The following is a 16,719-nucleotide window of genomic DNA, read 5'->3' as shown; positions in this document are numbered from 1 at the left end:
TTTAATTTTACCAGTTTTGATCGAAAGGTTCTTACATTTTTGATAGAATCACAAAAATGTGCCTACCACTGTCGCCCCAGTCAAAATGCAGTGGTTTAAATAAAGACCTCTCATATGATTCTGTTAATGTTTAGTACAGTTCCATTGACCAACTTATTTCTGTAAACATATTGGCTTATTGCCACAGTAATTTGAAAAAGACATTTGTCTCTTCGTGAAACCTCAGAAGCGAGATGACCCAACTAATAAGAAAGCGGTGCGTTTTTCAAGTGATCACGCGCACGCTCACAATAGTGGCTCCTCCTGAATCTTGAAAACCAAAATTGACGTACATTTACTCTCTTCTGTTGCTCTGTGTTACATATGCACCTTTGGCTCTTCATAAAAAAATAAAAAATGCTATGATTGCGATTAGGGCTCCATCCTGTTTTAATCAATAATGTGTCACTAAAGATTTGTGGCTCTTCATCGAAACGGTGACGATGATGATGTGTGGATACTATTTCTCAAGTCACTGAGATTTCATTAATTCATTCAGTGCAAACAATAAGAAGCAGAGCTTTGATCATGTGTGGATGCAAGTTTGGTTCATTTTAGGATATCCATGTAGAACATTTGAAGATATGCTTATACATGCATTTTATAAACTTTCAATCTCAACATCAAAACGGTTGGCTTTAAATACACCCTTGACTAAGAAACAAAAGTTCAAAATTGTTGACGTCGTGATAGAAATTGTTTTGGGTAAACTTGTTTAGACAGTTCCGTCCATCCTTAATTCCAGTCCACTTATACTCAGCTCCTAAAGATCGAGTTTTCTAGAACATCCAAACCATAATGAACTGCCTCAACTTGGTCAAAGGTTGAATAATCTGGACAATGTATGTTTGTTATGATGTTAGAATTTAGGCTTAGAAAGCTAGCTGTACAATTGAGTGTTACCATTTATTGATTCGAATCGGCCAAGGCAGGGTACAGGAAATACATATTTGAGTTAACCTTTATTTGGATTTTGATCAATACAGTCTATAAACACCATTTGATTGCTGAAAGAGCATCTTGAAAATAACGCCATATATTGTATCAAAGACGTCACGCTTTCATGTAAACGGAAAGGTACAACATTTGTGTCACAACTGACAAAAGATAATTCCTTTTACAAGAGAGAACACAATCTACTGCTGGTGATCTTTGTAACAAACAATGGCTGCTTATAAGTGTTGCATAAAACTTGTAAACTTTGCTCTCAAGTTTGTTGTTTACTTTCTTGTTAAAGTTCATCTTTGAAGCAAGACGACAAAGATAAAAAGAACTGTCGCGACTCGCAACCTGTACCCTGCCTTTCAAAACTTTGATCAACATGAAAGTCTAATTCATTTTTCTTATTTTTGTTTTCATTGAGCTTGTGGTGTAGAGGAGATGGATGTGGATGGAACAAATCTTGATGTCTCAACTCACTTGTCTGGACCTTCAGTGAGGTCTGCAACACAGCCTCCTCTAGTCTACACTAAAACATCAAGGCAACGGGAACTTGATGCAGAATGGTAGTAAACAAATAGCAAATCCATGTCAATGGGAGGAGACTTTTTTGTGACCTCTTTTTTTTTGCACAACTTCAAATGCTATTGTAGTAAGCTCTGTGCAACGGGATTCCTTGTACAAAACAATTAGAGGTTCTTGATTCAATCACAATCACACACTTATAATAGACAGCAACGCTTGAATCAAAGTTTGCCAGCAAGGAATGTTATTGCCTGCATTCTTATTGTCTCTCATACTCTCATTGACATGGATTTGCTTAAAGTTAGTTCTGTTTCTCAGGAAAAATCTTAAAAAAGAAGGGAATTTATGTTGAATCTGAATGCCAGGCACATGGCAGGAAAGGCCTTTGGGTAAAGTAGAATGGTTTTGCCTAAGCTCAGATGCACGGTTAAAACAATATTGAAAGAACCTTCCTGCAAAACACATCATTTTACGAGAAGTTAACTTTTTGATGTTATAATCATGTAACAAATTGCTTAGCCTCTTGCGACAAACGCTTTTAATCTTGTAATTTCTGTTCTGGCCAAACAGAAATTATATACAAAATGGTTTTCCTTTTACTGGAAATGCAATCAGTGTGTAGCAGAGCAAAGGGCATCTGAACAACCAACATTTTAAAGTTGATCATGTGTTGATAGTCCAATGTGAACTTGGTGTAAAAAGGCTTCAATAAGTTTCTCCAATGCCTGGTTATATATCATGTAAAGCCAAAGCGCAGCATTCATTATTATTTCTCACAAAGAAAAAGTTTTAAGTGTCATGACAAGTCCAAGTGTAGACTGTCTTGAAGAAACACGCATCAGTGTGAAGATCTGCTTGTTTGAAATTCAAGGGTAGGAATAACCCTTCAACGACGCATGAAGGATTAAAAACAAATCATTCAGGTACATGTTTATTCATGCTGTCTGATTTTTGCAACAAAGTTTTTAGAAAATTGTCCTTGCATACAATTAGTATGGTCTTAATAGTTTCAATGCATTTACAAAACACTTACTCAGGAATGCAGACATGAATTAAGAATATCTGACCCAGTCAGTTGTTAAACTCGATATTGGTGAAGTGTAGTACAAAGGGCTCTCGATTTCAAAGTAAGGATGCTGTGCTTTGGCTTTATATGAAAATCAAAGTATTAAGAAATGTGTAGGGATTTTAAGATTGATGCTTTTATCAAAATATGAATAATGGTTTGCATGATTGAATATTGAATAGTATGTAAAGCAATGTTAATGTTTGGTATAGAAATGTACACTGGCACATCATATGTAGGCTGATTACCTATAATTACTTGATTCTGATGAGTATGTAAAGATGCGGTCTGGTATAGCAATAACTCAATTACTTTTCAGACACTCTGGGTCATAAGGATTCCAAAAGCACGCTGCAGTTGTGAATGAATTCCAAGTGTTGTGCATTTATACTGTCACCAGCGCATGAACCACAAGAGCATATCAGCTAAAAAGTATGGAACCAAACTTGAAACAGTTGTTCCTAAATCTCAAGCAGGGAGCAACAGTTAGTGCGTCCATTGGATGCAGAGTACCACATCAGTCTAAAACTCAAGTCCAAAGCACTAACAAAAATAAATGTGCACAGATAGAACACACTACAGCTGTGCTGAGTGAAGGACCTGAGGTCATAGTGCATTACAGGACCGGACCACCCTTGCCCAAAACAAGCCTCAACTAGGACATTGTGCTTAGCCAATTGCTTACAATACAAGACGCCATGATGAAGTCCTGCTATCGAACTCTCTACTCTAAGGAGTAAATGCATTCTTCAAAAGATGCATCCCTCTGAATGTCTGTTTGAAGAATTATAAAGATGTTACAAGACAAAGCAGATTGATACAATTTTACTGCAATAGCTCCATTGACTGCAATATTCTTCCTTCCTGTCATTGAGCAAAATCAATGATGACACTGACGCTATCCTAAATAATTGAGTTTTATAAATTGAAGGTACGCACACTTCCAATTCACTATATACCTTTGGTAATTGTCACAAAACAATGCGTATGAAAACTGTTTATGCAAAACAGAAAGAAAGATAAGTCTGGAACCTTGACTTTAAAATATGCAGAGTATCTCATTCATAGTTAACTTTCTAGTTAGACAATCACTGCGGAACCAATGGGGGTGTGTATACCTTTATATAGGCCTATAAGGAATATGATGTGCCAGTGTACATAGTGTTGATAATTTATTAAAAAAGAATTCTATTGTTGTGTTTATTTTGTTGCCTGTTATGTGTTGGGAAGCATCTGCTTTCTATTTCAATCTTGTTGCAGCACTGGACTTTTATCACGCAAACGCCATCTTGTTTTTTACTATTGAATTTTTTTCTTTATTCATGTAAACAAACCGTGGCTAGAAAACAGTCAGCCATTTTAATACTTGTTGGTTGATCTGCCATGAAGGAAACATGAACAATATGCGATAGCATTGAAATGTTGCCTGTGCTGTTACAGCGATATTGCTATCAATACTTACATCTGTGGCAAATCAAAATTATTAGCTGTTTCTAATCACAAATGTGATAGACAGAGCAGAATTGCCCATGGCATGTAAAAACTGCTCTCGCTGTTGATAAAATCAACCTTTTTGAGACCAAGTTGTTTCAAATACAACGCACAATTAAACAGTGTAATCTGTTTGTACACAGATGATGAAATATTGCCACATCAGATCACCTGAGCATTGAACAGAAAGTTCAATATCATACCCAAAAAAATAACAAAGTAATTTTCTTAAGGGCAACGCAACTTCAATACAGATTTGAAGCAGATCGTTACAGTGTTCAATCTATGCACTGATAATGAAACAATGCCAAATCAGTTCACTCGAGCAATGACTTGACAGTTTAATATCAATCAGTCAGTTGTTTCAGTTACGAGGCATCACCATTGTCCCTCCAATGGACACAACATACTGTCCGATATGTTGAGTCAATCGGTTCCATCAGAACCGCACATACTCAAAAAAAGAGATTTTTACCACTCGGTGATATCGCAAGTATCCTTACTTTTCACCAATACCTGTTTGTACACAGATGAGCAAAGAATACATGCCAAGTTAAAGCATCATTTATAGTATAATTTTTGTTACCAAAACAAGTTGCTTTGCTCAACAAGATGGTGTGATAAAAGTCTGAAACACTTCTGGTATATGTGGATGGTAAGTGCAAGGGAAGGTACAATGTGAGCAAACTACGACCAAAAAGGTCACAAAATTTAGTAACCTTAATTAAAGGAAACATTTGCTGCTTAAACTACAAAGAGTTGTTCGACGACATCTTTTTGTGACACATGAAAAACCAGCATGTGTCTTTTCGCACAAAAACTAAAAAATACTAGTTTTTTCATCTCAAAAGTTGTCTAACAGTTTCAACCAAGTTTGTTATGCTTTTTGAGCATTTTGGCGCAAGAAAAACTTGTGCTTTTCATCTCTAAAAGAGTTGCACAGTTTCTACCAAATTTCAAACTGTTTGAGCATTTAAAATGCAAGAAAAACTTGTGTTTTTTATCTCTAAAAGTTGTCTAACAGAAACCTGAAAACTTTTTTCTTTTTTTGTTGTCTGTTGTATTGCATGCATGTTAAAAGATCAGTTTAGAATAAGTCATGTAAATATATTGATTAACAACCCTCATGAATATTCAAACCAGATAATCAATATATAATTTAGCTACATTATTAAATTGTTTTTAAAAGTTTGTTGACCAGCTGACAAAAAATGAGCCATATGCTTTTGCATGTTAACCCCTTATCCTGCCAAGTTTTTTTTGCATGCCGTAAAACTGCCCCAGAAGTGGCATACCCTAAAAGGTGACCCCTCTCCTGTCCCTCCCCATGTTATCGACGTATACTTGGGTGTGATCTCTAGCTTTAATAGAGCTACAGGCTGAATGGCTTCTGACTAGTTTTTGAGAAATGAATATTATAACAAGTCACAAAAACTATTTTAGCATGTAAAACATATTTTCGCGACAATTGTTTGTATTTCATTTCTCTAGAACGACAGCTTCTCAGCAAGTAATATTTTAAGGGAAGCCTTCAATTATCATTATTCAAACTGAAGCGCTGGTTGAGGGAATCACAAAGGTAAATGGGAACCAGTTGAGGTTACAGTGCTCCCTTATTGTACAATTATGAGGGTACCAGGGCCCAATTTCATGGCTCTGCTTACCGTAAGCACAGAATCGGCGCTTACAAAAGCAGGAATTCTGTGCTTAAGGCAAGCGTATTTCACGGGTTAGCGGCGAATTTGAACTTCTGCGCGTGCGTACTTCACGTTATTAGGCATTCTACGCTTACAATGCTAGCGCAGATATTCAGCGCTTGCACGTAAGCGGGGAATCACGGTGTTAAGCGCAGAATTCGGCGGTAATTAAGCAGAGCCATCAAATTGGGCCCAGGTTATCTTTGTGAGCTACTTGGCTACAGATCAACTACTGCACTCTGCACTCGAAATCCTCTGGTTTTGTATATGTACAGCAACAACTTGGCAAAACAAAACAGTATGGCAATCGCTCGTTTAAAATATTTGCCCCTCTGCTTGTGGAGTGGGCTGCCAATAGCTATTTGGTCTGCTAATACCCTGGAATTGATGTTAACCTTGAAATTTAACCCACCTTTTTTTAGAATCACTTTGTTATCAATTAGTTATTGATATTTTTGTTGTTAATAATCAATCTGTATTTCTTAATAACTGATACATTTTTATTGTACAATGCTTATTGATGTCTATGTGACATGAAATAGTTTTTAAGTAATACATATTATTATTATTCTTGTTTAATAATAATAATAAATCACTCTTGTAGAGCGCATTCCGTCAAAGACAGACCCCAATGCGCTGTTTAGGGTCGTGGTGGCAAGGGCTCCATCTACACCTGGGCCTCGGGTAACGGCGGTAATAACGGAGACGACTGCGGAGCGGACGGCTACGTCGGTAGCATCCACACCATCTCAGTTGGTTCCATTAATGACATGGGGGAGTCGGTTTACTTCATGGAGAAGTGCGCCTCAACGATGGCCGTCATTCTAGCTAGCTGTCTGGAGGAATCAGTGACATCAAGGCCAAAGGGGATTACAGTAAACCTCAATATCTGGTGGTAAGTAGACGATGCATTTGCTTCTTGGTATTAATAATAAATAAAAGAAGACTTGCGCATGAAACTAAATACAGAAAAAGGAAAGATTTATCCCCCAAGAATTACATGTAGGTGTGAGAGGGACGACTAATATTGAAGTATTGGATTTAAGTGAAGACATGTAGTGGGCTTGCATTCAACAATTATTAAAGGGAGTGTCTGAAAAGTTGAGACAGTGGGAATGGTCATATTGGATCAGTTAAGTATTCCAGCATGTGCTCGACTACCGTTCTCTTGGAATTTTAACAATACTATGGTGTTGCATTGGTGAATAGTTTTGATTACCATTCTCTTGTTTTGATTTCGTCCATCACAGATCACAACGGACATCCGTGATGGTTGCATTGATAATTTCATCGGGACATCCAGTGCAGCCCCACTAGCAGCAGGTCTCTTTGCACTGGTTCTCCAAGCTAAGTAAGTTGACATCAGATTTTCTTTCAGATATACTCAATGATTACCAAGCTCTGTGGCATGTCGTGGGCCTGAGCCAATACAAGTGCACTGAATTCAGGAAGTTTGAATCCTCTATTTTAATGACGGGTACATGTATAACACAATGGTTTATAGGGAAGGTACACATTTGGTAATTGTCAAAGACCAGTGTTCTCACATGGTGTATCCCATCATAAGCATAAAATAACAAACCTGTGAAAATTTTGGCTCAATCGGTCATCAAAGTTGCGAGAAAATGATGAAAGAAAAAACACCCTTGTTGGACGAATTTGTGTGCTTCAGTTTCAGATAGGAATAAAAGACTTCTTTTCTAGCTAAGAAGTATTTTATTATTTTAGTGAGAAATTACCTCTTTCTCAAAATCTACGTTACTTTAGAGGGAGGCGTTTCCCACAATGTTTTATACTATCAACAGCTCCTCAATGCTCATTGTCAAGTCAGTTTTTAAGTTAATACTTGTTTTGAGTATTAACCAAACGTGTACCTTCCCATTAATAGATGTTAATTTTGCATTGGGAATTATTAAATAAACCCAAAACACTAATTGATGTTTCCCACCAAAGAACATCATTATACCAAAAGAGTTCAGTTCGACATGGCTTTAGGTTTTGGAATGGTCCATTTAACTCAATTAAAACCAATTTTGTAAGATACAAGGAAAACAATAAACATGATAAATGTTAACCCTGGTCCCTGAGCCAGACACTTCACTATAATTACTTCTCTCCACCCAGGTGTAAATGGGTACCTGTTAGGGCAGAGATGGTTCTTGTGATTGATTAAGCCTAGTAGCGCATTGTTGCACAGGCTGCATACTCCCCACCAGGGAGCTGAGATGGTTTAAGGAGTGAGTTAAGGCCCAGTGACCAGGGGTTATAATGTGAAGCGCTTTGGGACGCCCTCCGGGTGTGAAAAGTGCTATATAGCATGTATAAAAACGGGTTATTATTATTATTATTATTATTATTATTATTATTATTATTATTATTATTATTATTATTATTATTATTATTATTATTATTATTATTATTATTATTATTATTATTATTGTTATTATTATTATTATTATTATTATTATTATTATTATTATTATTATTATTATTATTATTATTATTATTATTATTATTATTATTATTATTATTATTATTATTATTATTATTATTTCATTTTATCACAGCATGCAAAAGAAAGATCTCATTTTCCTTTGTGCCGGTAACTCCTCGAGCCGGGCTACGTCCCGTAGCCTAAGATCTCAAGGGTCTTTCTCAGGATCCTCGCTGTTCCCAAAAGCGCTGCCTTCTGTAATAGATCTACCCTCACATTTGTCCCTATTTCATCTAGATGTTTCCCCAGTGCTTTGGGAATGGTGCCAAGTGCTCCAACCACCACGGGGACTACTTTTACCTTTACCTGCCAAATCTTACGAAGTTCCCTGGCCAGGTCCTGGTACTTCTCGATCTTTTCCATCTCCTTCGAAGCTACCCTTATATCACCTGGCACCGCTATGTCAATGAGATGACACATCTTCTTCGTCTTATCTAACAGCACAACATCCGGACGCCTATGTTGTATAACATGATCGGTCTGAATGTTAAAGTCCCATAGGATCTTGACTAACACCAATCAGCACAAATTTTCTATCTGTTCATTTACGAAGAAAGGACAGATGGCAAGTCTACTGCAGTTGAGCTACAGACATTGAGGGCGCTATCTTGTGGAGCCAGAAGTCTTTCCTGGTGTCACATTGGTAACCGCCTCTGTGTATTGATAAAGTATTCACGGATTACTTAATCAGAGTACCAGTCACACTGAGTTGTGGCTCGTTGTTTACTTACAATAATAATGATAGAGATTATTAGGCTTATAAGATATGATTTAAGTGAACTTTTGAACAGATCTATGTTGAAGTAACTCTTATAATAATAATAATAATAATAGGTTCTTATGTAGCGCTTTATCACGTTCTTAGGGACGCATCAAAGCGCTCAGTATTTTGTTCCTGCAAGGTATGTGGAGCTACGTTTTGAAGTATGTGACCTCATCTCTTACATAGCACCATCAATTCCCTTACATAGAACTGTGTAGTGGATTACAAGGTGAAAATTGTCTCAAAGAAAAGAGTGTTTCATGTACCTGGATTTTGTCATTTGTTTAAATTTGATTTGCAATTTTTGTCTTTTTAGGTCTTGGATGAAGACAAAAGTTTTTGTGAAAACTGTGTTATTCGCCATCTTTCTTTAATAGGATACATTGCTCTTAGGAATTAAACTTTGATTTTTTTTTCCTTACCAGGAATTCAAAGTGCACGGATGCAATGGTCGTCTACAAAAAACAGACGGGGGCGATGGACGCAGACGAACTAGTCAAGATTGAAGATACCTCCTCAAGTGAGGATGAAGACCGACCGGCAACGAGTAGAAAGCGGACAGCGGTAAGTTTTGGTTGGAATGAAACAAAATCATGTATCCTATATTTATCCATACAGGACTCCTATATTAAATCTTGAGTGTCGCACATCATAGCAGTAAGTACATGGCATCATAAATTATGACATGTGACACGTGTTCCACCAATCAAATGACAAGGATTGATGACTGTGGTGTCAGGGATGAAAAAATTCAGACTATTATCTGAATTTTGGTTTTTTACCCATACACCAATGTGTGTTAGCACTGTATACTCAGTAGTTTCCCGAATCCTGTGAAAAAATATCACAGGCATATTTACTCATGTGGGATTCAAACCCACGACCCTTGCAATTCTAGAGCAGTGTCTTACCAAGTAGACTACCGAGAATGCCTGGTAGCTACAGGCAGGTCAAATCCTATGTTTACCGCAATGATATAATAGATATTAAATTTGCATCGGGGATAAAAGAATATTAATTTTTTTTTTTACCCATACAGTGTGTATTTTGAATTCCGATGCTTTAAAGGCAGTGGACAATTACCAATAGTGTCAACTGTCTTTAACTATATCATTCTACTTTCTATAGGAGTTTGGTTCACCTCCTGCTAAGCGGATTCGAAGCCTCGCTAGCTACGACACCAAAGCTTGGATCAATCAATGTAAAGAACTTACTCAAATGCTGTGGAATTGTCAAGACTCTGAGCCCTTCCGTTACTCAGTCGATGAAATGCTTTATCCGGTAAGTAATTATTATTTTTATTTTATTGTTTATTATTTTATTTTATTTACCTTTTTACCATGTCAGTTCCCTTGTGGTTTCCATTGATCAATTGATATTATTTGAATTAAAAGATGCATCCACTAAAAAAAGGGGGATCACTGCTGTTTCCCAGGTTGTATTCTTTATCTTTAGTGTGATCTGCATTATGCAGCAGTTGCAGGCTGAATGGATTCAGATTGTACAATCTCGATGGTACACGTGGTCTAGTAGTAAACACATCAGCTCTAGAATTACAAAGGTTATGGGTTGAGATCCCAACCGAGTAATATGTAAGCTTGAGCGGTACCACGATTTTATCGAATATCGCGATACTAATTTGGAAACGATTTCGAAATCGGATCGATTTGGTTTTAATCGAAAAATCGATATATCGCGATATGGATTAAGTATCGCAATATCGCGATGTATTTCCTAGCTGAAACATCTTGCATCCCATAGGTTTGGAGTAAAACCAGAAGAATAGATCATTAGAACACCTCTCTTATGCTTTGACTGTCTCTTCTACAACTTTCACTGGGAGTTTGAAGACGGATAATGTCAAATTTAATTAATCGCGATTATATCGAATATCGCGATATATTGTCCGCGATATAACGTGAATAAAATAAATCAATATCGTGGAAAATTACTTCTTTCTCGACAACTATGTCACTTCAGAGGGAGCTGTCTCTCACAATGTTTTATACTGTCAACCTCTCCCCGTTACTCGTTACCAAGTAAGGTTTTATGCTAAAAATTATTTTGAGTAATTACCAATAGTGTCCACTGCCTTTAAAGTAGAAACCAAACAATTATGGGTCTCTCTTTGTAATCTTATTCCTTGTAGGATTATCGCACCATCATAGACACCCCTATGGACTTGAACACAGTCCGAGAGCAACTTGAAGGAATGATCTACCAAGACCCCATGGAATTCTGTAAAGACGTACGCCTCGTCTTCACCAACTCAAAAAGCTACACCCCAAACAAAAAATCTAAGGTAAATGTTTCCCCTAAAGCTGTTTTGACATGCTACTTAATAAATTGAACTCCTGAGGAGTATGCAGCATAAGGCTCAAAATGGGCGTACTTATTAACAATCAATCACACACACCACGTAGATAAGCAGCAGTACCTGCTGAAACATATGATTGGAACTGCCTCTAGCTATCGGGCAATCTCGGTGGTCTAGTTAGAATGACACTGCTCTAGAATTGCAATGGTCGTGGGTTTGAATCCCACCCGAGTAATATGCCTGTGTTTTTTTTTCACAGAGCTCAAGAAAGTACTGAGTATATACAGTGCTTACACACATCGGTGTATATGGGTAAAAACCAAAATAAATAATGTTATATTAATGTTACCACTCTCGTATGAGCTGTGGTAGTTCTGAGAAAAATCAATGATTAAACATCTTAACTTTTGATCAGTATGCTCCGATCATCTTCAGAAGAAGGCGATTCAAGCATGTTGATGGAGCATACTGATAGAAATGTCTCAGTTGTTATACCATTATTGGTTATCTCAGAACCACCATAGCCCTACATGGTGTTTCCGCAAACCTTACTTGATTGTATCTTCACCATGCAAAATGTTTTAAAATTATTACCGCTAAATAAGTTTAGAAAATCTTTAATAAGTGACCTTACCTTTTCATTCTTTCTAACCATTTCAGATCTATTCCATGACGTTACGTTTATCAGCACTCTTCGAGGAGCAATTCAGACCTATTCTAAGCGACTACAAATCAGCTCTAAAGTATGAGAAGCAAGTCCGTTCAAGACTCAAGAGGTAAACCCTAAAAAACATAAAGGCTTTTACTTAGGTTTGGACACAATATGGGTGCGCCCCCACAGCTACACAGCGCAGGGCATGCTAGCTTTCTAGTCAATCACGCTATTGTGTTTTCCCTGTACAGTTGTTCTCTGACAAAAAGCCAGCATAAGCAGCGATGGTTTTAATAAGTTCTCTACAATGAAGACAAGTGAACTAGATTGTTATATTGGTTTGCACTTGTCCTCTCATAAATTGATGCATGCTGCAATTGTTTGCTGTTGTCGTAAACTTGTATTCCTTTGTTTTGAATCTGCACTTTTGTCTTGATCTTCTACAATAATAACAGAAGTAGCATTATGTTTAAATGATTAGACGTTTTATCCATTGGCATGCCAGTCACTCTGGGTTTGCACTGTTTTCATCATTTATTGATAAATATTTAAGCTTTTCATTTGGGTGTTTTCATTGCTTGATTCTATATGTTTGTATACTATTGATTGTTTTTGTGTCTTAACAAGTCTTTTATGTGTGTCTTGATACTGGCAATGATTATGCTTTTAATTGTTTTTCAGTTTTCAAAAAAATTAATATCCATGACTTTTTACTATTATGTACATTTCCTTTCCAGTTATACATCTGTTGTACTGGAAGCTTTCAGATTGTTTTTATGTGCACACATTCAGGACTCATCTATTTTATATTGCTTGCTGTTTTCTAGTTTGTGTAATAATTGATTTTATTTCTTTATTACTTTTTGTAAAAAACTAGTCCAAAACTAATTGGGTAAAAATGTTATATTTTGGGTTGAACAAAGATTTCCAAAGCATGGCAAACAGGGTTCTCAGTTATTTCTTGAGTCAAAAATTACATTAGGTCTAAATAGCTGTGTTGGCGGTCTCCCTATGTATGTAGACCGCAAACATTAGGTCTAGATAGCTTGGTTGGTAGAGGGCCAGCACGTTAATCGGGAGGTCGCACATTGAAGTCCCGCTCTAGTAAATTCTTCTTTGCTTATTCCAAAATTTAAATAAAACTAGTTTTGACATACTTGCCAAGAAAGTTAGGTTAACACTGATCTAGCGCATTGCTGGCTTGAAATGTTTCTACAATTTTCAATTTTTATTTTAAGTTATGAATATCTTACCTCAATTAATATTTCCAAATGTTATTGAATAGTTCTAATAAGAATTTATTTTTAAGTTTGAGTGGAGGTCAAATAGCGACAGGCATGACATTTTTCCAAATTTTGTTTTGCCCTTGGGAAAATTGTAAAAACTTATCATTAGATAGCCTGAAAAATTCAATTAAAGCCAACACCATGTATGCATGGATGTTAGCCCTTGCACTTTATAATAAATATTCCTACTTTTTTCCGAGGACCAAATATCCAATTTTTAACGAGTTCCTTTTGAAAATTACAGAAATAAAAGCTTGAAATCGCGCAGGAAATCACGTCGCCCATCCACCCAAGCCTCGTCCTCTAACAGCAAAGCCTCGTCATCTCACAGCGAAGAAGACGAGGAGACAGAGATCCCTACTCGTGCGGGGCCATCCAGGGTGGGGCCATCCAGGGCGGGGCCATCCAGGGCAGGGTCATCCAGGGCGGGGTCATCTAGGGCGGGGCCATCCATAGAGAACTCAGCCAGCGTCGCCAGACCTAGTACTAAGACAGTTAAATGCCAAAGAAAGTCCAACCAGTACCAGACTAAGTGCCAAGAACATTCCGTCCAAGAGTAAAAACTCAGGTCAGTATAAGAGAGGTAAAGACACTGGAAGACCAGTCTTCTCACTTGCTGTATCTCAACATATGCATAAAATAAACCTGTGAAAATTTGAGCTCAATTGGTCGTCGAAGTTGCGAGATAATAACGGAAGAAAAAAACACCCTTGTCACAAAAATTTGTGTGCTTTCAGATGCTTGATTTCGAGACCTCAAAATCTAATTCTGAGGCCTCGAAATCAAATTCGTGGAAAATTACTTCTTTCTCGATACTGCTTCACTTCAGAGGGAGCCGTTTCTCACAATGTTTTATATTATCAACCTCTCCCCATTACTCGTTACCAAGTAAGGTTTTATGCTAACAGTTATTTTGAGTAATTACCAATACTGTCCAGTGCCTTTAAGGAGGGACAAGTTGTACAAGATCCCTATGCTTGATATTGACACTTAACCACTGGTCTGAGGCCAGTGTTATTAGCGATGGGCCAGTAAACTCAGGACCAGATTTGACTTGTCTTTTTCGATTTAATAATAATACCTCACGGTGTTGAAAACTTACTTAAGAAATAAAACCAAGATGGCTCAGGTCAAAGGCCCAAGTCTGTCTTTTGTAGATTTGTCTTTGTTCAACCCCAATTGTGTAACAACTTTAACATAAAATATAATGGCACCCCTGAACAAAGATATTGACAAAATAGGGACACCGCCAACATAGGGCTAGACAGCTCAGTTGGTAGAGCGCCGGCATGTTAATCCGTAGGTCGTTGGTTTTAATCCCACTCAAGTAAATTCTTTGTTCAACCCCAAAAATCATAAAATATAATAATGATCAAATGTTGACATTGTTGAGTGACAACTTCAGGTATAATAAAACAAGTAATTGGATAAATTTTGCGAATCCCAGGGTGCATTGTTAAAAGCAGAAATAAACACTCGGCAGTTCATTGATGTCGCCAAGAATGTCTCATTCACAAACCCATCGTTTAAATTCATTTCAGGAAATCAACGACATTTACAAAAAGCGTTGCAGAAAGAGTGAAGAGGCAGACGAAATCCAGCAACACGAGGAAAGATGATTCGGGAGAAGAAAGTGAAGACCAAGACGAGAACAGTGAAGAAGAGGAGGAGGAGGAGGAAGAAGAAAATGAGGAGGATGAGGGGAAGGAAACAGACGTGGAGCAAGAAAAGAAAGATGAAGATGATGAAGATGATGAAGAAAATGAAGAAGAAGAAGAAGAAGAAATTAAACCATTAAGACCAAAACGAAACGGGATGAGAAGAAACGTTGCTACAAGAAATTCTGGTAAGGGAAAGTTAATTATTTGTTTGGGAAGATTGACTAACATGCCTGTGATTTGTTTTCACAGAGTTCGGGAAAGTACTGAGTATACAGTGCTAACATGCATTGGTGTATATGAACAAAATTAATAAGATTGGGCTTAGTGTTCTTCTCTTAGTCTTCAATAAGGAATTCAGGTAAATGGTTATCAAAGGGAAATTAAACCTATGTTTTTTATCCATTACATTGTATTATTTTTCATTTAATTTTTATTGTATCTTTTTCTTGTCCAGCCCTTGACTGCTTCGATTTAAATAATTATCCTCCTCTTTTTCACCAATATGTATTAATGTTGATTGAGTTGATTTGAAAACTGTAAATGTGAATTTGACTCCGCAGGTTCTAACTGGAGCAACGGTCACATGAAGCGGTACTCCAAAAGAAATCAACCAGTAGTAAGCGACAACGAAGAAGATGAAAATGAGGAGGAAGAGGGTTCGGACAGCGAAAATGGCAGCGAGAAGAACTCCGACTCGAGCAACGATTCGTTCTCAGCCACCGAAGACGTCTCAACCTCAGACAATAGCTCCGATGAGAAGTCGAGGGATAGTGACACGGACAATAACATGTCAGACGATGCGCGTAACCATCGAACGCGGTCTGACCGATCAAGAGCGAGGTCCACATCAAAGCGGAAGAACAGGAGGAGTACAACAAGTCCGGAGGCGATAAGTCGAAGATCTAACCGAGTAAACACGAGAACGAGAGGACGCTTCAACTCCAGTGATTCTGAAACGGAGACTGTCGCGGTGACGAGCTCGAGCCGCAAGCCTAAGACTCGTAATCAGGGAAAGCAGACTGTGATTTATAGGGACCTGGACGAGGAGAGCGAGAATCAGTCGTACGACAGCGAGGAGGTCTCAGACGATGCGGAGGAGGATGTCGCGAAGACGGTGTCCAGTCGAGGGAGAGTGCGACGGTTGACTCAACGAGCGAGATTAAGCATTATGGGAGAATAGATCTTCAATCCACACCAAAACAGAACGCTTTGATAATAACCGTCACCCTCTGCGTCACTTCTCACTCCTTCCCGCCCTCACTCAAATGCAGGCCTGTATGCTTCGCTTTTGAAAGGGCACCAAGGCATTTTCACCTTGGTAAAGGGCGCCCTTTGAGGAAATTGTAAATTTCTACTGAAGCAGTTGAAGGGCACCAAGGCATTTTCTCCTTGTTAAAGGGCACCCCGTGAGGAATATGTTAATTTCTACTGGAGCATTTCAAGGGCACCAAGGCAATGACCAGGGGGCATGGAGGCCATCACATTTGGTACCTCCTTGAAGTACCAGGCTTGCAAATGATGTTGATATCTCATGTTGAAACAAAAACTGAGATCCAATATTCAAGTGGGACGGTTTGGCTTAGTGGTATCTTTCCTCCCCTTCCACCTCAAGGACCCTTGTTGGAGTCCCATCGGGGGCACTACCTAGATTGGGTTTCTGTCCCAACGTGACCGCGGAGGTAGAGCAACATTTTGGTCGGGATTGTAGGTCATTATTCAGGTTGGTTCAATTTCAAATATGCGTCCTTAAAAAGGCTATTTTTGGTGATGAAGTGTTTTGCACTGATTT

The 16,719-nt window shown here is 37.9% G+C and overlaps 2 protein-coding genes across 2 annotated transcripts; both read left to right on the top strand.

Annotated features, from left to right (window-relative positions):
• The first annotated feature begins 5,611 nt into the window (after nucleotides 1–5,611).
• On the top strand, nucleotides 5,612–13,829 carry LOC117296677 (PH-interacting protein-like). Its single transcript, XM_033779706.1, has 8 exons — nucleotides 5,612–5,639; nucleotides 6,402–6,652; nucleotides 7,008–7,108; nucleotides 9,440–9,578; nucleotides 10,143–10,295; nucleotides 11,164–11,316; nucleotides 11,992–12,107; nucleotides 13,514–13,829. Exons 4-8 carry the CDS (start codon nucleotides 9,462–9,464, stop codon nucleotides 13,827–13,829), a joined length of 855 nt encoding a protein of 284 aa, XP_033635597.1. The 5' UTR covers nucleotides 5,612–5,639; nucleotides 6,402–6,652; nucleotides 7,008–7,108; nucleotides 9,440–9,461.
• On the top strand, nucleotides 13,721–16,268 carry LOC117296916 (dentin sialophosphoprotein-like). Its single transcript, XM_033780023.1, has 3 exons — nucleotides 13,721–13,837; nucleotides 14,811–15,115; nucleotides 15,491–16,268. The coding sequence occupies exons 2-3, from the start codon at nucleotides 15,085–15,087 to the stop codon at nucleotides 16,108–16,110; spliced, it is 651 nt and encodes a 216-aa protein (XP_033635914.1). The 5' UTR covers nucleotides 13,721–13,837; nucleotides 14,811–15,084; the 3' UTR covers nucleotides 16,111–16,268.
• Nucleotides 16,269–16,719: the final 451 nt, after the last annotated feature.

The sequence above is a fragment of the Asterias rubens genome, chromosome 11 (assembly GCF_902459465.1).
Source record: "Asterias rubens chromosome 11, eAstRub1.3, whole genome shotgun sequence".
Lineage (NCBI taxonomy): Eukaryota > Metazoa > Echinodermata > Asteroidea > Forcipulatida > Asteriidae > Asterias > Asterias rubens.
The sequence above is the reverse complement of the archived record's forward strand: the minus strand, read 5'-3'. Positions and strand labels throughout refer to the sequence as shown.

Bases quoted from the DNA above. Each gene is read 5' to 3' on its own strand.
- LOC117296677 (XM_033779706.1), top strand. From the start codon at position 9,462: ATGGTCGTCTACAAAAAACAGACGGGGGCGATGGACGCAGACGAACTA. The intron at 11,317-11,991 runs GTAAATGTTTCC...TAACCATTTCAG, and splicing joins CCCCAAACAAAAAATCTAAG to ATCTATTCCATGACGTTACG. The intron at 12,108-13,513 runs GTAAACCCTAAA...TGAAAATTACAG, and splicing joins GTCCGTTCAAGACTCAAGAG to AAATAAAAGCTTGAAATCGC.
- LOC117296916 (XM_033780023.1), top strand. From the start codon at position 15,085: ATGAGAAGAAACGTTGCTACAAGAAATTCTG. The intron at 15,116-15,490 runs GTAAGGGAAAGT...TTGACTCCGCAG, and splicing joins CGTTGCTACAAGAAATTCTG to GTTCTAACTGGAGCAACGGT.